The 23,534-nt window shown below is 42.8% G+C and overlaps 1 protein-coding gene across 2 annotated transcripts; it reads right to left on the bottom strand.

Annotated features, from left to right (window-relative positions):
* Positions 1-988: 988 nt before the first annotated feature.
* Positions 989-21,203, bottom strand: LOC120027368 (death-associated protein kinase 2-like). 2 transcript variants are annotated; one of them, XM_038972285.1, is made up of 12 exons: positions 21,075-21,203; positions 12,062-12,239; positions 11,428-11,649; positions 8,927-9,065; positions 8,319-8,448; positions 6,034-6,082; positions 5,316-5,342; positions 4,974-5,126; positions 4,477-4,522; positions 4,274-4,363; positions 2,878-2,964; positions 989-2,348 (listed from the first exon to the last, which is right to left on the bottom strand). In XM_038972285.1, the coding sequence occupies exons 2-12, from the start codon at positions 12,124-12,126 to the stop codon at positions 2,274-2,276; spliced, it is 1,083 nt and encodes a 360-aa protein (XP_038828213.1). In that variant the 5' UTR covers positions 12,127-12,239; positions 21,075-21,203; the 3' UTR covers positions 989-2,273. The 2 variants fall into 2 exon arrangements, with proteins under 2 accessions (XP_038828213.1, XP_038828212.1); XM_038972284.1 differs by having other exon boundaries at positions 989-2,354; positions 21,075-21,201.
* Between the last annotated feature and the right edge of the window lie 2,331 nt (positions 21,204-23,534).

Here is a 23,534-nt window from a genome sequence, read left to right as displayed (position 1 = left end):
ACTATGGACCGAAACGCGCGCGTACTCCTTTTAATTAACGGGTTTATTACAAATCATGATTTATCAAGAAATATAAATAACGTTTTGGTAATTTTGTTAAACCCATTAAACTTTATTTGAATTTCAACTTATCGCTTGATTACCGATTGATAGGATTTATAGAAATTACGTATACGTGAAAATGACATGGAGTGCACCATCAAATATTGTTCTATTGTTCATGTTTTGTTTTTGGACCAACTCTTTGATAGTAGCATATGCAAACATGATATTATAGCTTTAAATGTAATTATAAAATGATTTCTCTCACGAAAGTGTATTCTATTATAGAATTATAATTTTATTATAGGCCTAGACATTTCATGAGATACTTTATTATATCAACTCGTTTTTGGGTTGATAATGGACCAGATTAGGTAATCAATTCACTACTGTTTTTTTTCTGTATTGATCATCTCTCATCAAATCATTGATGGGCCAGCCCATGTATTCGTTTTTGTGCTTTTTGGTTTACTCCTGCAGAGGGCGACCGAAGACTGTTGGAACCCGGTTGGAACCACAATCTGCACTCACCCGAAAGGTTGTTTTTAATTAATAAATGTATCTATTTTAATGAAAAATAAGATGCTCCAGTGGGATAAATTACATAGGACTGTTTTTAAAGGATAATGAGTACAATAAAGCCCAAAGGCTTATTTTAATTTTGGTCCTCAAAATATAGGCTACAGCTTCAAGAATGGGTTATTACACAATGGCCATGCTCCTATTTACCCAGACACTTTTTTAAGAATGCTGCTTGACAGCATTCAGGTCCCCCCTGACCAACAATGACACATTGCAGAGTTAAACTAGTGCAGAGGCGCAAAGCTCTGGTCCAAGTTAGAATATTAAGAGCTGATTAAAAAGCATGGCCTGCACCATTGTTCTATTCCCTATGATTTAAAAAGTGTGCAAGGAGGATGATTCCAAAATGTATACACAAAACCTGTTGACCACAATGTACCTTTATTTAAAATAACCACACTTAACACTGACAGTCGATTTAAGGTATTTTCACAAGGTTATAATCAAAGAACACAAATTCTTAAACTTCTTAGAGAAACAGAAAACGTATATAGTTCTCACCAAAAGATCATTCATAGACCAACATGTCACGTTACTTGTCATGCATCAATGTATGATCTTCAGTAACGCTACTAGTTCAGTAGAGCAGTGTTTCCAACCCTGGGTACCCCAAAACAGAACAGTTTTGTGGTAGCCCTTGACAAACACACCTCATTCAACTCAGTGTGGGCTTGATGATTAGTTGACAAGTTTAATCAGGTGTGCTTGTCCAGGGTTAAAACAAAAATGTGTGCTGCGGGGGATGCTCGAGGACTAGGGTTGGGAAACACTGCAGTAGAGCGTGGAGTGTTCAGAGTATTTACTGTATGCAGGACGACATTATTGGATTAGTAAAACTAGAATGTATTCGTTATCCTATTTCTAGGAGTAGAACCTTTAAAAGTTCATTTGCTGTGCTATTTATACTGGTCAGTTATCTTAAAACATTTGTCTGTCGTACAATATTGGAGTACTTGGTAATCATGTTTAGGACACTAGATATTTTATAATTGTATAGCATTATATAATATAGTATAATTGTATTATTATACTGTATATAATATATTTATATTGCCCCTCCTGACATCCTCCGTCATGGATGGACGTCGAATACTGACTTGTATCACGGGTGACCAAACTGGCAATCCAGTACTGTTCATCCCCAAATCAGTAACTTCACCATAAGAACAATAATGTTACCGCCTGCTATCAGTTGACCTTTACAACTGCAATAGCACCATAAAAACATGCAATAAGCCACAGTAATACTGAGCAGAGCTCTAAAAACAAGTCATGCTTGGTTTTCTAAAATGTTACCCCATCGAGAGCCTTTTTAAATATCTGCTCACTCACGGAAGCCATCACACATTTGTACTTGTGCTCTTACTGGAATTACCTCCAATCCACCTGAAGTGCATTGAGCATAAAGTTGAGCCTTGACAGGCCTTGTGCCGTAGATTCCATTCCACTTCATCAAGGAGAAGTCTCATGTAGGGACATAGAGCCCGAAAATTCCTTGTGTGCCCGGCTCTTGTGTCAGCCTGTCTTGGTCTTACACTCCCTCGAGGCCTGGTAAAGGGGGAGTGCAAATACTGTAGGCTTGGTTGTGTCACTGTAAAGGAAACTGTGCACTGCAGCTTGATGCTTTGTCTCTCCCCTGGTGGTCGAGTCTATGAACTGTTGCTGAGTCGCCGGCGAATGAGTGAGGCTGGCTTGGTCTCTGTGTCCTCCTGGTCACTCTCACACTGTCTCTGACAAGGAGAGATATCGCAGTTTAGTTCTCTTTTATCGGATTCACACTATAGGGCAGACAAATTATAGTGTGCTTGCTCGGTTATTTTGTTTTTCACATTGTTCTTTTCAGAACAGTTCAAGCAACGAAGATGAATGCGTAACCATGTAGGCCAGTCCAGTACAACTTTGCTTGGCTCAGTTTGGCTCAGTAGTGTGCAAAGGGAATTTGAATACAGTCAAGTTCAATGCAATGTTTTCTACCTCATGCTCCCTTTTTAGTCTTTATTTATGTGATTTTATAGATGTCATCAAACACATAAAAACAAGAGATAAGCAAAGCTTGGATGATAAGCCATTTGAGTTAAGGATACAGTAGGCTATATCACCTGTTCATTTTCAAAGCCTGGAAATATAGCATTTTTGCAATGAATAGCATTTTTAACAATAGAGGTTGGAAATGAGGGGCACACTTAATGGCCAATGTAATGGGTTTCGTTCGAGTGTAAATCTTAGTTGGACTGTCATGGCAGCCTTACTCACCAGTTCCTCGCCCGCCAGTGCACTAGTCTTACAAAGCAGCTTCAGTCGATGCAGCCTGTTACACACCCATACCATGTTATATGACATCTACAGAGAGAGAGAGAGAGAGAGAGAGAGAGAGAGAGAGAGAGAGGATCAGAGGAAAGGAGATATGAAACAAGATAGAAAGAAGGGGAGGATGGAGAGAGGGGACAACAGAACATAAGAGTCAGATGTTAGACAGAAAAAGACAGATCAGGAGAACAGAAGAGTAAATATCGAAGACAGAGAGCAAAATAAAATAGAACGCGAGAGAAATTGATTGAAAATATAATATTTCAAGCTGCAATATTAACTACCACAGTAGCACAGAGTTTCTTAACCCAGAGGCGCAACTTCGCGAGAGAAGCGAAAAATTTAATTAATTAATTTAATTAATTAATTTAATTAATTTAATTTTCACAAATATAAAAGCACAACCTAGATTCGAGACAATGTCTTAAGTAGTTGAACACCCCAACCTCGTGAAAGTGACAAACTGACACGTTTTCATTTTCGTCAAAAACAGCTTTATATCAATTTGACCTTCGCTAGCCAATGTTGCCATGCCGTCGCCTACAAGTGTGATTGGGGACTTCTATTTGAGGAGCTGTTTCTGCCTATCTTCATACTGTATTGTCTTTGACAGTGCGCTAAAAGGTCATTTACACACAAGTTACACCTCAACTTCATTAGTGTGTCTTCCCCACAACCTCTACATAGCTTTATATTACCGCTATCAACCTGCCTTATAATTGAGGCTATACATGAACATGTTTAAGATTGGGTATGATTTCATTATTCTGGATACCATATCATTCTGTCTTAGCAAGGATATTTAGCACCTCGCTAAAATGCGCACTTTAATTCATTTAAACTTTGCACATGAACATACAGATCTATGTCTCAGGCTCTGAGCACTGCTCAGTCTGTTTCTATGACCCACTTGCTGTGTCAACATTTGCTGTTGTGTTATTTGAGCACCGACCGGCTGAACTGACACTGATGTATAGGTCCTGCTTCTCAATGTAGCTGTACGTTCAAAACCGGTTTTGTGTTTGTCTTGTGTAAACTACATTTAGTGAACATGTACTCTGTTGTCTCAGACTATAATGTCAGTGTGCTTTGTGTTCTAATAGACAGAGTAGACTTTAAAAGGGCCTTTCGGACGAAACATTACCGCTTCACGTTCATGCCCTATTTGTTAGTTTAGTTCCACAAGACGAGCATTGACTGTGTATCAATGCCCTTAGTTTGATTTCATTCTGTGTAATAAAACGCATGCACATTTTCAAGATTTGAGCTTTATTCAGTGTCATAATAATATGTGATATGGCATAAAATGTTGGGACAAATATAGGACATATATCCTACTCACCTTCCATTTCCTCTTGGCATTGAACTTCTTAAAGGTCTTCATGTTGATGGAGGAGCGATTCCTGTTGGCCACCTGTTTCCGTGTCAGAGGCTAAAAAAGAGGAAGCGATGATAAGTGAAGGAGGTTTAAAAAAAGGTACACATATAAAACGTGCAATATTAAACCGTTTGTCAGGTGCAAAGCCTTGTGCTGCCGACCCTCACCTTGATCCATGGGTGGTGTAGACACTCCTCAGCGGTCATTCTCTCACTACACAGAGACAGACCGACAGAGAGACAATAAGGATCGGCACACAGACAGACAAAGAGAGAGGCAGACAGGCGGGCAGGCAGACAATGGCAGCCACATACAGTCAAAGGGTAATCTATTCATTTGATACATGTAAGTTCATATTCTATTAAAAGCAGCTGGGGGAAAAAGCTGTCATTCTCAGCTGTCATTATCTTACTACACAGAGACAGGCAGACAAACACTGGCAACCACAGACAGCTAGACAAAGGGTGATATATTCATACAATACAGAGTTCCTATTCTATCAATAGTGGCTGAAAAAAAACAAGTATCTGTCCATTTACGATAGGTGCAAAGTCACAAAATAAGTGATCCATTCACTATTCCAGTCACCGTTCCATATTTGTTCTTGACATCGTAAAAGGACATCATAGTAGGCCAAATTACCCATGACCAATGCATTATTTACTTCTGATCTTTCACAAAGAGCTTCTGGATGAAGTCTTTGGCCATGGCGCTGGTCATGCTGAAGTAGTGGTCGTCAAACTTGTAGTTCAGGGCTATGATGTTCCTCAGTGTCTCCTCGTCCGTGTCCCCTTGGAACGGGGACATACCACTCAGTCTGGAAAAATAAAGTGGAGTCGGGGAAAAGAAGGTTGCTGTTACTATAGCCCAATTCCAAGTCAACAGAGGAAGATGGCAATATTGTCACATTTGTATAGGGTTATAGTAGGCTAAGGGTTGATTTGGAATTGGGGATATGTGTAAATCCAAACGTACAGTAGCACCCCCCTTTTCTCCCTCAACTTACAGTATGTAGGTGATCACTCCGATGCTCCTATAGGGGGATGTAAACACAAACAAAGATCTAACAGTCATGTGGTTATTTTGTTCACAGGCCTAGAGAGGCTCAGTTCTTATCTCAATATCTTAACTTTATTCCAAAGGATGTCGACAGAGCTGTTGTGGTGAGTAGTTTTTTAATGTTTGCTTTCGTATTTCCAAATGTACTATAATCAGCTACCTCTAACATTTTCCTGCCTGAGGCTCTGGGGGAGGGGCATGACACATCAAAAACATAAGCCTTTGTTTGTCCCTAAAATAAACCTAAAATATCAACACAGACATCTGAATGATCATTTACTTTTTCGGGGATAGTCACAATGTGAAATGTCCTGGGGTAAGTTGTTTTTCCCCCCAAAGTCCTTACATTTTTGCACCATTTATTAACGCTGGGGTGTAGCGCGTCTAGGTACACTCATATTCCACTGTACTACAATTAAGTCCAAACCTTTAGACTCAAAACAGTAAAAAAACAAAACAACACAGCCCGAAACCCACTAGAGAATCGGATTGTTATACAGTAGCTGAACTCATAGAGTGAAGCTAATGCATTCAACCAGAAACAGTCACACTGTGTTTTTAGGGAAAGGAGAGAGCGTGCCTACACATGCCTGAACGCATCCCAAGGGCTTACTCATCAAGATGGAAGGGGGACATTCTTTGTATATATATATACACACACTCACCACATGTCCACAGCTGTGCTCAGAGGTTCGTAGTTGATCACTTCAGAAGCTGAGAAAGGGAGAGATGATTATACAGTGAGCTCCACAAATATTGGGACTGTGACAAATGTTTTGTTGTTTTGGCTCTGTACTCCAGCACTTTGGATTTGAGATGATACAATGAAGTTTGGAATATGATTGAGAAAGTTAGACACTCAAATATCATACCTGACCAAAAATGCTAACCTCCCCTGTTATTGTAATGTTGAGAGGTTAGCATGTCTTGGGGCTATGATATTTGTGCGTCTGTAACTTTCTCACTCATCATTATTCACAATTCATTCAGGACTATCAATAATCATGGTAGCAGCCACATTAATGTAGAAGTGTTTAGAAACATATTCTATTCTTATTTGCAATAAAAGTGACTCCAAAATGACACAATACATTATTTACCACTCATTTTTATTGGCCACAAAATTATCTGAAACACAACCAAAACAAACAGCAAATGCATCCAACAACCTCATAGTATATTGTATCATTTCAAATGCAGTGTTGGAGTTCAGAGACAAACAACAACAAAAATGGGTCACTGTCACAATCATTTTGGAGCTGTGTGTACTATTATTACTGCTGAACTGTATTTCATTATCCTCATTGCATTGTACTGTATTTACTGAAATGCTGTACCACTATACTGCATTGGCAATATCTACAAATTGTATTTCATGGCAATGAAGCAATCTGAGAGACTTGTCTATGCATGTAGCTGCATTTATGAAAAACACGCGAACCCCAAAGGCCTGGAAGTTTGAAAATTCCTTCACTATCTGTGAAGGAAACATTTTAATTTTCAAGAATGCAAACTGAACACTGCATTTATCAGAAAACCATTCATAGATTGTTTGACTGGTAGGAACAACGCCAGTGGCTTTGAGATAACTTCCTCCACCAGTCGCATTGTATTATTTAAACCTATAGTACTTTAGCTGCTTCTGCTGGGCAAACACATTTGAATTCCAAACAGGACCAGCTTTGTAACCATGCCAACCTTATCATGCTGACCAAATCTGTGTTGAAGCAGCTAGTATTTGAGAACAGCTTGAGATGTGTCTGTCTTGGGGCAAACTTCCAGTTGTTTCAAAATCTAATAGGATTTTAAGGATAATTTTACTTTGTCATATATTACTACATATGTAGAATATAATTACTATATTGATAAGAGGTTTCTGAAAGTATCTGGGTTGGAGGGTAATGTAGTTATGACCTGAAATGGCAACTTTCCTAGACCATCCAAATCGCTTCTGTTTCAATTGGAATTGCAACCACCCTAGTTTACCGTAACACCATCAACACAGATCATGACACTGCACTTCTTGCACTGTCTCCATGGAAACACCTGGACCTAGAAATAGGAGCTCACTTCCACAAAAGAGACCTCAGCCACATAGGCACTGCATTACAAGGGGCCTGTTCCAATTCTTTAATAACGTATCTGCCCCTTTCCACCACACCTGTTTCCACTCCCAAATCATCCCTCTGCCCTTTTCACCACTTTCAGTTCCCTATTAAACCAGCATGCTCCTTCCTACACACTAGAATAGTTTGCTTGGTGATGCCACGGGTGGCCTTGTCTTTCGTGTGATGATTAAGTACCTTAGGTTGTAGGAGTAAAATGTCAAACATGTATTTTATGCTGCCTGAACTTATGTTGTATCCATTCTATCCATGCTATGATAATTACCTTTTATGTTTAGTCCTGGCAGCCTCCTTAGTTTGTGGTTCTCTGTAAGTCACTTGTCACTACTTTGTCCTGTCTGCACCTTTTTATGTTGATGTGTTTCTAATGTTTCCCTTTTGTATATCCCTTCCAGACCACCACATCCAATCCTATCTCCAAGGCCTTACAATCCACATCCTAAAGCACATCCTTCCTACCGGCCTTACAAGCCCTACCTCCATTCCAAACCCTCCCCCGTGTGCCTCTGTTCGTTCCCGTGTTCAACTGTGTAATAAATACCCCTAAACCTGAATTACTGCTACATCTCCGGATTGGCATTCTGACCGATGCACCATGGTGGCAGAAACAGTCCTGAACGTAGCTTAGTCTGTCCTTTTCTTCTGTTTCCTTCCTAAAAGTAATCACTGTTGTGACAATTTGCATATAACGTAAGCAATAGGTTTCACTACATAGCCCTCAAGAATCCAGTCATGTCAATAAGTTATTCACAACAACTGTAGGTAGAGGGGAAGGATGCATGCATTTGCATAGTATTTAAACAGGACCTAACTCATATACTCACAAATGTACTGGGGGGTGCCACTCATGCACCTGTACTCCTCCCCCGACTGGAAGCAGTGGGCCAGCCCAAAGTCAATGATCTTAATGTTGGGGTTTGGTGCCATCTTGTCCGACAGCATGATGTTTTCCGGCTGATCGTGGAGGGGGAGTACACATTTTACATGCAAAATTAGGACAATCTGACCATAAAGGTCAACAGGATGCTGACCGACCTGACCGTGAACAGCATGTTCTTCAACACCCTAGTGCACAGGCACACTCCCTTTAGTGGCAGCTGTGGATACAAACATGAGCATGCGACATGGACGCTTGCACTAATAAGTAGCAGTGTCAGCATGTTTGTGTGGTTCTGGGATGGATGAATACAGATATGCTCTTTTCACATTAAGCACTCATACCTAAAAGTCTAGGATTTGGGATTCAATAAATGAACAAGCTGTGTAATACTATTTTTTATGTGTAATACTACTTTAGCAGTGTTATTGGGGAGCTTAGTGTAAACCACTACTACAGACTATTGCAGCACTGGATTCTTAAATATCATATAGAGTGAGTAACAAACTAAAGAAGTTGGATCATATGTCAAATCAACACACTAGCATAATTTACCTTTAGGTCAAAATGGCCTATTTGTTTGTTGTGCATAAAGCCCACGCCCAGTAGTATCTGCTTCATGAAGTCGATGGCGTCGCTCTCCGTCAGGTTCTCCTTCTCAGCAATGAAGTCAAACAGTTCTCCTCCACTAATACTGAAAGAGGAACGAGGAGAAATGGAGAGGTGTCAGAACTTAAAGGAAAATTCCACCCAAAAACTTTTGGTATTTGTTTCATTAGTCCATTGTTGATATAGACCTAAAATGTTTTGCATGTCAGCAATAACGTTTAAGATACAGTATAACTTTCAAAATACAGAAATACAGGCAGTGTGATCAACATATAGGCCATTTTTTCACCAAGCAAACTATTCTAGGCTTGGGTGGTATACCATACACACACCTTCACTTTTCCACATTTTGTTGTGTTACAGCCTAAATTAGACATTTTGTCACTGGCCTACACACAATACCCCATAATGTCAAAATGGAATCATGTTGTAGAAATTTTTACAAATTAATTAAAAATGAAAAGTTGAAATGTCTTGAGTCAAGTCATAAACCCCTTTGTTATGGCAAGCCTAAAGAAGTTCAGGAGTAGAAATGTGCTTAACAAGTCACATAATAAGTTGCATGGACTCACTATGTGCAATACTAGTGTTTAACATGATTTTTGAATGACTACCTCATCTCTGTACACCACACATGCAATTATCTGTAAGGTCCCTCAGTCGAGCAGTGAATTTCAAACACAGATTAAACCACAAAGACCAGGGAGGTTTTACAATGCCTTGCAATGACGGGTACCTGTTGGTAGATGGGTAAAAATAAAAAAAGCAGACATTGAATATCCCTTTGAGCATGGTGAAGTTATTACTTACACTTTGGATGGTGTATCAATAAACCCTGTCACAAAGATACAGCCGTCCTTCCTAACTCAGATGCCGGAGAGGAAGGATTTCACCATGAGGCCAATGGATCAACAACATTGTAGTTACTCCACAATGCTAACCTAACTAACAGACTGAAAAAAGGAAGCCTGTACAGAAAAAAAAATATTCCAAAACATACATCCTGTTTGCAACAAGGCACTAAAGTAATACTGCAAAAAATGTGGCAAAGCAATTCAGTTTTTGTCCTGAATACAAAGTGTTATGTTTGGGGAAAATCCAATACAACACATTACTGAGTAAGTACCACTCTCCAAATTTTCAAGCATAGTGGTGGCTGCATCATGTTACGTGTATGCTTGTAATCGTTAAGGACAGAATCAAAAATAAACGGAATAGAGCTAAGCACAGGCAAAATCCTAGAGGAAAACCTGGATCAGTTTGCTCTCCACCAGACACAGAGATGAATTCATCTTTCAGTAAGACAATAACCTAAAACACAAGGCCACATCTACACTGGAGTTGCTTACCAAGAAGACAGAATGTTCCTGAGTGGCCGAGTTACAGTTTTGACTTAAATCTACTTGAAAACCGATGGTAAGACCTGAAAATGGTTGTCTAGCAATGATCAACAACCAATTTGACAGAGCTTGAAGAATTTTGAAAATAATAATGGGCTAATGTTGCACAATCCAGGTGTGGAAAGCTCTTAGAGACTTACCCAGAAATACTCACAGCAGTAATCGCTGCCAAAGGTACTTCTACAAAATATTGAGTCAGAGGTATGAATACTTATGTAAATTAGATATTTCTGTATTTCATTTTCAATAAATTAGCAAACATTTCTAAAAACATGTTTTCACTTTGTCATTATGGGGTATTGGGTGTAGATGGGGGAGAGAGAAAAGTCCATTTTGAATTCAGGCTGTAACACAACAAAATGTGGAATAAGTCAAGGGGTATGAATAATTTCTGAAGGCACTGTATATTTGGAAATAGCCACGGTATGGTATTTCAATACCGTCAATAACCATTGCAACTATTTCTTTGATGTTTTTAAATAAATTGTAATATCTGCAGCTACTTTTTAATGAAATACCTGCAGTCAACTTGTGCAATACGTTAGGATATAAAGAAGATTGCGTTCTTCATTTCACCTGTCGCAATTTGCAGTTGTGCATTTGGTGTGTTAATTTAGTAGCTAGTTAGCCATCTAGCTACGTGACTAGCTTCTTCCAAAATCAAGCTTTACTTGGTAACAGTAGAGAATCCCCTCCTGGATCAAGAGCCTTGCTGTCTAATATCTGAAGGTACGACAATCTGGATACCGCCCAAGTAGCATCATATGATGCAAACAAAATGCATCAAACAGGCTGTATTTCTGTATTTTGAAAGTTATATATCTTGAAAACTTGATTGCTGACATCCAAAACATTTTGGGATTATATCAACAATGGACTACTGAAACAAATACCAAAAGATAGTTTTTGGGTGGAGTTTTCCTTTAACTCTACTACATAATTCAGCCACATCATCGGAATCAATGACTTGCCCTGCATGTATCTCATGTCAGACCTGGGATTAAATAGTATTGGTTTTCTCGCTCCTCCTCCCCTCCCTCCACTCACAGCTCCAGCACCAGCACCACCTCGGCCCGGCTCTCAAACACATCCTTCAGGGCCATGATGTTGGGATGCTGTAGGGCCTGCAGAACCTCAACCTCCCGTTCTACATTCTTCCTCTCCATGCCCAGCCGGCTGCTAGCACACTTCCTGATCTTCAGGAACTTCCCAGCCCAGAGAGCCCCCGTGGCCCGCTCGCGCACCTCCCTCACCTGCCCAAAGTGGCCACTGGGGTGACGACAGAGTGAGACAATTTAGTTGTTGTTTGGAAAAGTTTTGAAATGGCTAGGTCCTTCCTGAGCTTGTCCAATAAAAATGTGTTTCTACTGAACACAACACAGGTTTATTTATGTTGTGTAATTGCAATGTAATTTTTACAATGCCTTGCAATGAAGGGCACCTTATAGGTAGATGGGTAAAAAAACAAACTCTGACATTTCAGTATTTTCTTTCTATACACAATTCAGTCAGTTTTTGAATTATTCCAATTGCTTACTTTGAATGTTAGTTCACACGTTAGTTCACAGCAAGACAGCATATGCAAAATTGACCTTAAAAAGTAATTGAACTCAAGAGTTAAAATACCTTCCTCACTTAAACAGCCTCATACAAGAAGACCTTTTATAATGACCATCCTTACCTCCCAAGTACTTCTCCGATCTCATAGAGGTCTTCCACATTCTCAAGCATATTAAAGACGGCCATACTTCTCTTTTTCTCCCCAGTTTATCCCTCCGTTTCCACCCACTATATATTACTGGTGGTTCAAGTCCAAGTACTGCATGGTGCACTCAACTATTGCTTCACTAGGTCGGGACCTGAACAAAGAGAGAAAGAAAACAATTAATATCAGAGTTCTAAGGCAAACGTGATAGCATGCAGGGGTATTCAACTCTTACCCTACGAGGTCCGGAGCCTGCTGGTTTTCTGTTCTACCTGATAATTAATTGCATACACCTGGTGCCCCGGGTTAGAGGGGAACAATGAAAAAATACAGTGTAACTGACTTCGAGGTCCAGAGTTGAGTTTGAGGGGCATAGGGGATAAATTGAATCCTGACTTTTGGGGGGTCTTTATTATGGATACCCTTGGCAGCAGCTACTCTTCCTGGGGTCTAAACACAACGCACATCACACAAAAAACAAACAAAATAATTAAATTAAACAGTATATCATAACACCACTACATATCTATAAGACAAAATGTATAATACCACCAATATTGAGATGTGCTTCAGATGTGCACCCGCAACTCAAATGTTCAGACATATCTTCAGTTGAGGCCAATGGATGATATTAGCTTGAGTTCGAGTTGTAGGCCTACGTGCATGTCTGAAATTAGGATTTGGCTCATAATAAGCAGGGGGCTCTATTACAGCACAAATAACTTAAACCCATAAACAGTGACAGAACAATGAATCAACAGTAGTGGCATAAGGGTCGTTCCATTTTATTTAAATAATTTCTGGACCGCACCCATTTTGAAGGAATTGCAAATAAGTCTGGCACCAGAACCGATTGGCAAACGTACTGCAAATTGAGAAATCATGTGACTAAACGTAATAAAAAGAAGAAGAAACTACACTATGAAACAAAGATAAATGACAAAGAATGATAGTAAAAAGCTTTGGAACACCTTAAATAAAATTTTGGGAAAAAAGGCAAACTCAGCTCCATCATTCATTGAATCAGATTGTTCATTCATCACAAAACCCACTAATATTGCCATCTACTTTAATTATTTTTTCATTGGCAAGATAAGCAAACTTAGGCATGACATGCCAGCAACAAACGCTGACTCTATACATCCAAGTATAAGTGATCAAATTATGAAAGACAAACATTGTCAATTTTCATTCCGTAAAGTGAGTGTGGAAGAAGTGAAAAAATGATTGTTGTCTATCAACAATAACAAGCCACTGGGGTTTGACAACTTGGATGGAAAATGACTGAGAATAATGGCGGACGATCTTGCCACTCCTATTTGCCTTATCTTCAATCTAAGCCTACTAGAAAGTGTGTGCCTTCAGGCTTGGAGGGAAGCTAAAGTGATTACGGTACCCAAGAATCGTAAAGCGCTCTTTACTGGCTCAAGTAACAAAATACTGTAATAAAACGTTCTCAATTTCTATATGATTTAAGTTCCAAAAATATTCCTAATTTCTAGTATATAAATGCTGTAAACACATTCCACTTCACGTCCTGTTCAGCGCTTCAAGCCAAGCCCGCTGCATCGCAGTGCTAGAGGTGTCACTACAGACCCGAGTCTATCACAACCGTCCGTGATCGGGAGTCCCATAGGGCAGCGCACAACTGGCCCAGTGTCGTCCGAGTTAGGGGAGGGTTTGGCCGGGGGGGCTTTACTTGGCTCATCGTGCTCTAGCGACTCCTTGTGGCGGGACGGGCGCCTGCAGACTGACCTCTGTCGTCAGTTGATCTGTGTTTTCTCCGACACATTGGTGCGGCTGGCTTCCTGGTTAAGCGGGCGGGTGTTAAGAAGCGCGGTTTGGCGGGTCATGTTTCGTGGACGCATGACTCGACCTTCGCCTCCCGAGCCTGTTGGGGAGCTGCAGCGAAGAGACAAGATAGAAATTGGGGATGAAAAGGGGGTAAAATACACCTTTTTTTAAAGAATACTGGGACTAACAAAATAGCAGTTCTGCTCAGAATGGAATGATGGGAAAAATATTTTGGTTCCAACCCCTGATGGGAAAATCAGTTGTTTTAAACTATACTGTCAATATTCCATAGTAAGCTTATTGAAATCATAGAAATATAGATAATAGAACATACATTCCCATTTATCTTGACGTTCGATGGTGGGTGGACCGGCGGCCATCTTTGTGGAAGTAATTTGAAGTAAAAATTTCAATGATGTACCAACTAAATTGCAGTGGTCTGAAGGGATATCTCCATTCTATTAATAATATTTCTATGATTGAAATGCTACCCACCCTGTATTCAAGAGTATGGTGTGTCTCAACCAATGGCGGTCACAACACAAACACTTCAGATTATGTAAAACAGGGTCTAAACTACAACATATGCGAAAATGAAAATAAATCTGAGTTTACACGTTTTTGGATAATTGACATATAACAAAAAAAAGGACAATTTGTATTTAAAAAACACCTTTTTCTAGAAATTATAAAATACTTTGACAACCCTGTTTAAGTTTTTAAATGGTATCAAACTCAACTGTTTATCTTTACCAGTGATGAAGACATGGATGTCTCATGGTATAGTGGGATAGTGGGCAAAATGGGTCAACTTTGAGCACCTCCATCTCCTAAATGTTTTGGCAGTTCTGACCACTTCTACCATGGGCAAATATGTATGGAAAGTTTCTGTCACACCCTGATCTGTATCTGTTTGTGCTTGTCTCCACCCCCCAGCAAGTGTCTCCCATTTCCCCCTATTATCTCCTGTGTATTTATACCTGCGTTTTCAGTTTGTCTGTTGCCAGTTCGTCTTGTCTTGTCAGGTCTTACCAGCGTCTTTCCGGTTCTGACCTTTCTTCCTGTCCTGACCCTGAGCCTGCCTGCCGTCCTGTACCTGCCTGCCCTCGACCTGCCTTTTGCCTGCCCCCTTTGTTATAATAAATATTCTGAAAAGTAATATCTGCCTCCTGTGTCTACTACAGTAACCTCCCAGGCTCTCAGTAACCCCGCTACAAGCTGTGTTTCTCCCAAGCTTACCCCGGCTTACCTTGAACCCCGCTTACCTCCCCCGGAGCGCTATGTTGGAGATCCAGGAACCTGCCAAGCGTTTCTCTCCCAGTGCTCCCTCATCCTCGAGCTGCAGCCTTCTTCATTTCCCTCAGATCGTTCGAAGATGGCGTACCTGATAACTCTCATGTCCGGGAGAGCACTAGCCTGGGCTACAGTGGTGTGGGAGCATCAATACACTGTTTGCCTCAGCCTGGAGGAGTTTGTGGCGGAGGTAAGAAAGGTGTTCGATAATCCGTTGTCAGGGAGAGCGGCTGCTCGTAAGCTACTTGAACTGTGCCAAGACTCTCGTAGTGTGGCAGACTATGCAGTGGACCTCAACTCTCTCATAGCCTTGACCATACAGATCGATTGGACGCTACGGGAACGTAGGAAGGAGAGGAGGTCTATCCCGGTCACACTCGCTCGTCCACGATTCCCACCTCGCCTCCGAGGAATCCCGGACGTTCCCGAAGTCTACATTGCCGGGAGAATCCGATGTCACCCGAGTTCCCTCGGGAATCACAGAGGGCTGTCGACTCGTCTCCTCCAGAACCAATGCAATCGGGCAGGGCTAGATTGTCTCCTGTTGAACTGTTGTGTAGACTGAGCACCAAGAACTGTCTGTATTGTGGTACTACAGGACATTACATATCTACCTGTTCCTTAAAAGACCAGGCTCATCAGCAGGTATGAGCATGCTGGTGAGCTTCCAATCTCCCATTACTCGTACCCCTCTTCATGCCATCCTGCTGTGGGGTGACCTGTCCAAATCTCTCCGGGTGCTCATTGACTCTGGTGCCGACGACAGTTTTATGGAGACTACCCTGGTGTCGGAGCTGGGTATCTCCACACAACCCCTCTCCATTCCCATGGACGTCACTGTGCTGGATGGGCACTCTATTGGCAGAGTCACCCACCATACGGTTCCCATCAACCTGCGAGTGTCAGGTAATCACAGTGAGTCTATGCAGTTCCTGCTCATTGAATCTCCTCTTGTACCCACGGTTTTGGGGTTTTCCAAAGGCACAGTCCCCTGATCGACTGGGCTACTGGTTCTATCATGGGTTGGAGCCCGTTCTGCCACTCGCATTGCCTGTAGTCGGCGCAGCCTGCCACGGGACGTCTTCCTGCGGGCTTGGGAGAAGCCTCGGATCTCTCCGCCATTCTCGCAGAGTACCAGGACCAACGGGAGTTTCAGCCAGGCCCGTGCTACATCTCTCCCTCCGCATCAACCCTATGACTGCGCTATCGACCTTCTCCTGGGCACTACTACGCCTCGGGGGTGGCTTTATTCTCTGTCTGGTCCGGAGACCAATACTATGGAAAGGAACATTGAGGACTCTCTTGCTGCAGGGCATATTCATCCATCTGCCTCCCCCACCGGTGAAGGGTTCTTCTTTGTGGAGAAGGACAAAATCCTACCGGGGCCTATCTCATCGGCTTTCGAGTCTCTCCAGGGGGGTGATGATCTTCTCGAAGTTGGACCTTCGGGAACGCTTACCATTTGGTTCTGATACGGGAAAGAAGACGAATGGAAGACAGCTTTTAAAATGTCTAGCGGGCACTACGCGTAGCTTGTTATGCCGTTCGGACTGACCAACGCTCCCGCAGTGTTCCAGGCCCTGGTTAACGATGTGCTCCGTGACATGCTGAACCGGTTTGTGTTTGCCTACCTCATTTTCCCCCGTTCAGCTCAAGAGCACGTCCTCCACGTCCGACAGGTCCTTCAGCATCTCCTGGAGATCCAGCTTTTTGTGAAAGCAGAGAAATGTGAATTCCATCGCTCCACCATCTTCTTCCTAGGAAACGTTATTGCTGCAGGAAATATTCAGATGGATTCGGACAAGGTGAGAGCGGTGGTGGATTGGCCTCTAGCCACATCCAGAGTGCAGCTGAAACGTTTCCTGGTGTTTGCTAATTTCTACCGCCACTTCAGCCGGGGTTACATTACCCTGCCTTCCCCCCTCTCAGCACTGACCTCTCCCAAGGTTCTGTTCACCTGGTCTTCAGCAGCTGACCGGGCGTTCTCGGACCTCATGCATCAATTCACTAGAGCCCCCATATTAATCCATCCATTTCTGCCCAGGACCAAAAGCTGCATCCCTGCGATTTCCTTTCCCATCATCTTAACCCCGCTGAGAGGAACTATGACGTGGGAAATCGAGAACTACTCGCGGTCAAGATGGCATTGGAGGAGTGGAGGCACTGGTTAGAGGGTGCGGAACATCCATTCTTAGTGTGGACTGACCATAAGAACCTGGAATATCTCTAAACTACTAAGCGCCTCAACTCAAGGCAGGCTCGATTGGCCCTATTATTCACTCGTTTTAACTTTACTATCTCCTACCGCCCTGTGTCCAAGAATGGGAAGCCTGACACGCTCTCACACCTGTATAGCCCCACTGCTACACCATCTGACCAGACGTTTGTCCAGGACTCTGCCCAATCCCCGGTCCTGGAATGGGAACGTTCCTCTAGACTCACCTGCCATCCTGGCTCCCGTCGGACCCTGGCTTTCTTCCGACAACGTTTTTGGTGGCCCATCATGGTTTCTGACGTCTCCTCTTTCGTCACCGCCTGCACTGTGTGCGTGCAGAATAAGGCCCCGCGGCAAGCTCCGGTTGGCCTCCTTCAACCATTCCCTGTTTCTCACCGCCCCTGGTCCCATTTTCCTGGACTTCGTCACTGGTCTTCCTCCATCAGATGGCAACACCACCATCCTTACGGTGGTGGAAAGGTTTTCCAAAGCCACCCATTTTATTCCCCTTCCCAAGCTACCCTCAACCAAGGAGGCTGCCATGCTCATGTAACACGTCTTCCGGATCCATGGACTTCCGGTCGACATGGTCTCTGATCTCGGTCCTCAGTTCTCGTCCCGGAAGGCGTTCTGCACTCTCGTTGGGTAGTCGGCCAGCCTGTCCTCAGGTTTTCACCCCCAGTCTAATGGCCAGTCGGAGCGAGCCAATCAGGACCTGGAGATAGCTCTTTGTTTTCTCCTCTCCGCCAACCCCACCACCTGGAGCCAGCAACTCGTGTGGGTGCAATACATCCGCAACAACCTTCCCTGCTCGGCCGCTGGTCTCTCGCCCTCTCGAGTGTTCCTTGGGATATCAGCCCCCGCTCTTCACTGAGGAAGAAGTCAGCATACCCTCTGTCCAGATGTTTGTCCGCCGCTGTTGCCGTACCTGGAAGAGAACCCGGTCCATTCTTTTCAAGACCACCTCCAGGTATCGGCAACGGGCGGACCGCCACCGGACCCCAGCTCCCCGCTATTGTCTCGGGCAGAGGGTATGGCTTTCCACCCGGGATCTGCCCCTCCGGGTAGAGTCCCGTAAACAACCCCTTTATTGGCCCTTTCCCAATCTCTAAAATCCTTAGTCCCTCTGCTATTTGTCTTCTGTTGCCCCGCACCCTCTGTATACATCCCACTTTTAATGTCTCTAGGATTAAACCTCTGTCTCACAGCCCTTTGTCTCCTATTTCCACCCATGGTGTGAAAACAAACATGATTAAAATAACAGGCTAAAACCCTCAGAAAGCCTCAAGTGTCAAAGTAAATCAACCCATTGGTGATCAGTTTTGAAATGATTACTGATATTAACTATAGGGAAGTATTCTCCTTGAAGACGTCCAGTTGTGCCTAATATAATTAACCAAATGCAGGGAGGGAGAAAGAGAAAAAAAAGGCTGACAATAAACCAGCATCATAAAGACAGACAGAACGACAGACAGACAGACAGACAGACAGACAGACAGACAGACAGACAGACAAAAGCCAAATATGGCATGAGAAAGGGAGAAAGAGAGAGAATTAACGAGAGAAAAAGAGAGCAAGGACAAGACGGGTCAACTTTAACAGTTTGCAATCATATAAAGTAGGAGAGGGAGCAAGGGAAAATCAAATTGGCTTTGTTACATGCGCCGAATGCAACTGGTGTAGACTTGCTTACGAGCCATTCCCAACAATGCAGAGTAAAAAAAACTATAATTAAATAAAAAGTAATAAAAGAGGTATAAAATACATAAGAATACAGACAAGAGAGACAGACAGAGTGAGCTAATGACCTCTCGCAGGACGAGACAGAGGAGAAGGGAGATATGTTTAGGCATAAGACAGAAGAGGGAAGAGCTGGATCGGAGGGAAGAGCTGGATCGGAGAGAGAGAGAAAGCGCAGGCTCTCTGAAGAAAGAGTGGGTCGGAGATGATACCAACAGGGGACGAGAAGTGGTCAAGTGACTGTTGAACACACCATACCCTGTCTGTCTGTCTGTGTATCAGAGAAGGGAAATGTGTCTATTAGTGACAGCATGTGAGTCTTCCTGTATACTCTCTTTCACTCTCGGACTCTGACTGTATTTATGCATGTCCCCCCCTCCCCTCAGCCATGTGCTAAAAATCATTCCTAGATGTTGTTGCCTCCCATGTGTAACAGTAAATCCAATGCCAGACTCTACCAAGAAGAGATTCCCGAGACTCCCCTCGTGATCCACCCCCAGCTTCCTACCCCAATACCATGAAGTCAACAAAAGTACAACATCCTGAGAACAACTGTGTTGATTCAAGAACCAGCTCCCGCGCAACTACAAAAGCACCTCTTCCCCCAATAGCACTACAGTGGCACAATGGCCCTTGTCTTTGAATGGTGCACTATGACGTCATCATGTCAAGAGGTCCGATAAGTGGCTAAAAGTGAGGCCTCGCTCCTGAACATGTGCCAAAACAGACAGACTGTGGCTTACTGCTTCATATTTTTTTAACCATGCAAGTCAGTTAAGAACAAATTCTTATTTACAATGACGGCCTACCCTGGCCAAAACCAGGCGACGCCGGGCCAACTTATCCCCACCCTATGGGACTCCCAATCACGGCCAGCTGTGATACAGCCTGGATTCGAACCAGGGACTATAGTGACACCTCTTGCACTGAGATGCAGTGCCTTAGACCTCTGCGCCACTCGGGAGCCCTAGGGCACTCTATTCTGAAGAATAAGTGTGAGGAAGATGTTTCGGCTGCAGGAGCCAATTTGCCTCTAAACAGAACATATAAGGTCGTTGGACTATAAGGAGTAACGTTAGGCTCCTTCAATCCATTACTGGGCTACTGCAGACCCTGACCACACCTGTGTGTCTAAGTGAATGTGATCTGTTCATTTTTCAACATTATGAAACATTAACATTAACAGTATTACCCTCTGTGTGTGTGTGGTGTGTGTTTGTGCGTGTGCATTCGTGTGTGTGCATGCGTGTGCATATAAAGTCGTTGACCAGCTAGTCATTGGAATGCATTTGTAGAAAATACTACTATGAATTCCTAACTGAAGTGATCACCACATAGAGCAAAATACTTAGAGAAGATTATGATCATGTGGATACCACAATAATGATATGAAAGCTGAATAGGTTGGAATTGGGGAAATACGAAAGCCAATGGGGAGAAAGAGAAGTAAGGGTGCCTAAACTTTATGCAAAGCAAAACTTTTTTTAAATCAGAAGCTCAGATTAACCAGGTATGAGAAAAACAAATCCCATAACTCACACCAAACATCGACGCGCACAATGTATCCAAAAGAAACGGTGGGTAACGTGCCTAGCTTTCTCATTTTCAAATGACCAACCTTCAGATTCTGTCAATCCATTACTACCATCAGGTCATAGCAGAACACAACCCGGAAAAAATATATATATTCCAAAGGTATTCCACCGTTTTTAAAACTCAACTAGTCGGGAATGAGCGAGAGACAGAGCGCTATGATTGCTGCAGTGATGCGCAATGGACTTTGAGAGAAAATGGGTGATATGACTTAATTATGAGTTAATAACGTATTGTACAAGCATGTGGTGTGTAGTCTGGGTGGATTACATATATATAGAGAGAAGCACAAATCATAGAGAAAATACCGAAAATAAAAAATGCGTCGAGAAGAACATGAGGAGAAACACTCACCCAACTGAATGCCAGAATGCTGTTTGGTCTTCTAATGCGTTGCAATTACTTTTCCTTCGTGACAAGTACGAGGACGACTAGTCAACGACGTAGCAAACTTTCCTGTGCCATGTGTAAATAGGCCTACAGCCAGAGTTCTCAGTTAGCCGTGGAATGCGGAAAAGTTCACCTTATTTCTGCCCCTCCTTCAGTTTCTGTGTAACTTTGTTGGGAGTGCTCGCTTGCCTAGGTGCAGCCCTGCGTTGCCTCGGTTGTCACTAGTTACCACAGCCACAAAGTCCAAATTAGCTATCATAAAAATGTATGAAAACTAAAATGTGCTTTTTTGTCTTAACTTAAGGTTAGGGTTATGTATAAGGTTAGCAGTGTGGTTAAGGTTAAAATATTTTTAAGAAGATACATTTTTTAAATAGGCGGGTTTAGCCATAATTATGACTTTGTGGCTGTGGTCGCCAATGATGATGCCACGAGTTCTTCATTCTAGTCATGCATTGATCAAGGAAACTGGGCGCGCGCACACACACACACGCAATATTACACACGTATGGACTTGAAACTCTCACAATTAATATTGTAACGACCGGGTTTGTGTTCTGTGTTTGTGGGTGTGTTATGGTTCTCATGGCTACTAGCAGGGGTTAAATATGTCAGGACAGATGGAAAGGTTGGGGGGGTATGATGGGTAATCCCGCGGGGTTTGGAAATGCATAAATAGGGATTACTGTCTCATCTTTCTTTCTTCTGTTCGGGCCCTTGATCTGTTCCTATGAGAGTGACCCTTAACTCGACATGGTATAATTGTGTACGTTCGGCATTTAGTGGCGTGGGCTGTGGCCTGAACAATAGCCCAGTTTAGGAATAAACCTGTGTTCTGACCTGCACACCTAGAGTCCGTCTCTTTTTTCCTTTATGACCCAGCCGGGTCATTACAATATGTTATGATGACTCCTGGTATGTGGTACTGATACAATACAGACAGCACATTCCCCTGGGAGCATCGCAGAGAACTCATGCAGGCTCAACTCAGCAGAGCTCACGATGCTCTTCGCTCAATTACACACACAATTCCCATCACATCGAAGTAGTACCACTACACACACAACCAGGTGTACAGTAGGGTATCACACAAACACGAACTCGGATAGAGAATGTGACTGTAAAGTAGCCTATGCATAACCAATATAAAATGTACCCCCTCTCTCGCTCTCTCACACACACATACACACACACTACATGGAGAGAATGGCATGTGGTACAAAACACTACAACCGGTATTTACAACTGTGTGCATTTAATTTTACAATGGACTCATCTGAATGAAAATAATGACCTGAAATTCATTGGAATCCTGTTCTCGGAATATCGCCTATTATAATCATTCAGGTAACGTTGTTTCGTTTGAGTCCCGACATACCACAGCAATGCAACATTATCTGATACAGAAAAGCAGCACATAGCTGGGGTATGAGTAAATAACGGTAACGTCGTTTTACGCACTAAAGGCGTAAGGCAATGGAAAGGGGCTCACCTGTTTTCAAAACTGTCCTCGTGGCTTCACACCGAGATGTGACGAGTCGTTCCAGTCCAGCCGAGGTCTGAAATTGATGCACGCACCAGGCTGTTTCAAACAAGGAAAGCCCTCGGAAAGTATTCAAACCCCTTGACTTTTTCCACTTTTTGTTACGTTACAGCCTTATTCTAAAATTGATTAAATAGTTTTTTCCCCCTCCTCAATCTACACTCAATGCCCCATAATGACAGAGCAAAAACAGTTTTTGGACATATTTGCTCATTTATTAAAAATAATAAACTGAAATATCACATTTACATAAGTATTCAGACCCTTCACTCAGTACTTTATTGAAGCACTTTTGCTAGCAGATACAACATTGAGTCTTCTTGGGTCTGACAAACTTGGCACACCTGTATTTGGGGAGTTTCTCCCATTCTTTGCAGATCCTCACAAGCTCTGTCAGGTTGGATGGGGAGCGTCGCTGCACAGCTATTTTCAGGTCTCTCCAGAGGTGTTCGATCGGATTCAAGTCCGTGCTTTGGCTGGACCACTCAAGGACATTCAGAGACTTGTCCCGAAGCCAATCCTGCGTTGTCTTGGCTGTGTCGTTGTCCTGTTGGAAGGTGAACCTTCACCCTACTCTGAGGTCCTGAGCGCTCTGGAGCAGGTTTTCATCAAGGATCTCTCTGTACTTTGCTCCATTCATCTTTCCCTCGATCCTGACTAGTCTCCGAGTCCCTGCAGTTGATAAAAATCCCCACAGCATAATGCTGCCACCACCATGCTTTACTGTAGGGATGGTGCCAGGTTTCCTCCAGACGTGACGCTTGGCATTCAGGCCAAGGAGTTCAATCCTGGTTTCATCAGACCAGAGAATCTTGTGTCTCATGGTCTGAGAGTCCTTTAGGTGTCTTTTGGCAAACTCCAAGCGGGTTGTCATGTGCCTT

Source organism: Salvelinus namaycush, chromosome 32 (assembly GCF_016432855.1).
Source record: "Salvelinus namaycush isolate Seneca chromosome 32, SaNama_1.0, whole genome shotgun sequence".
NCBI classification, from domain to species: domain Eukaryota; kingdom Metazoa; phylum Chordata; class Actinopteri; order Salmoniformes; family Salmonidae; genus Salvelinus; species Salvelinus namaycush.
Note: the sequence above shows the minus strand (reverse complement) of the source record. Positions and strands in the feature narration are given on the sequence as shown.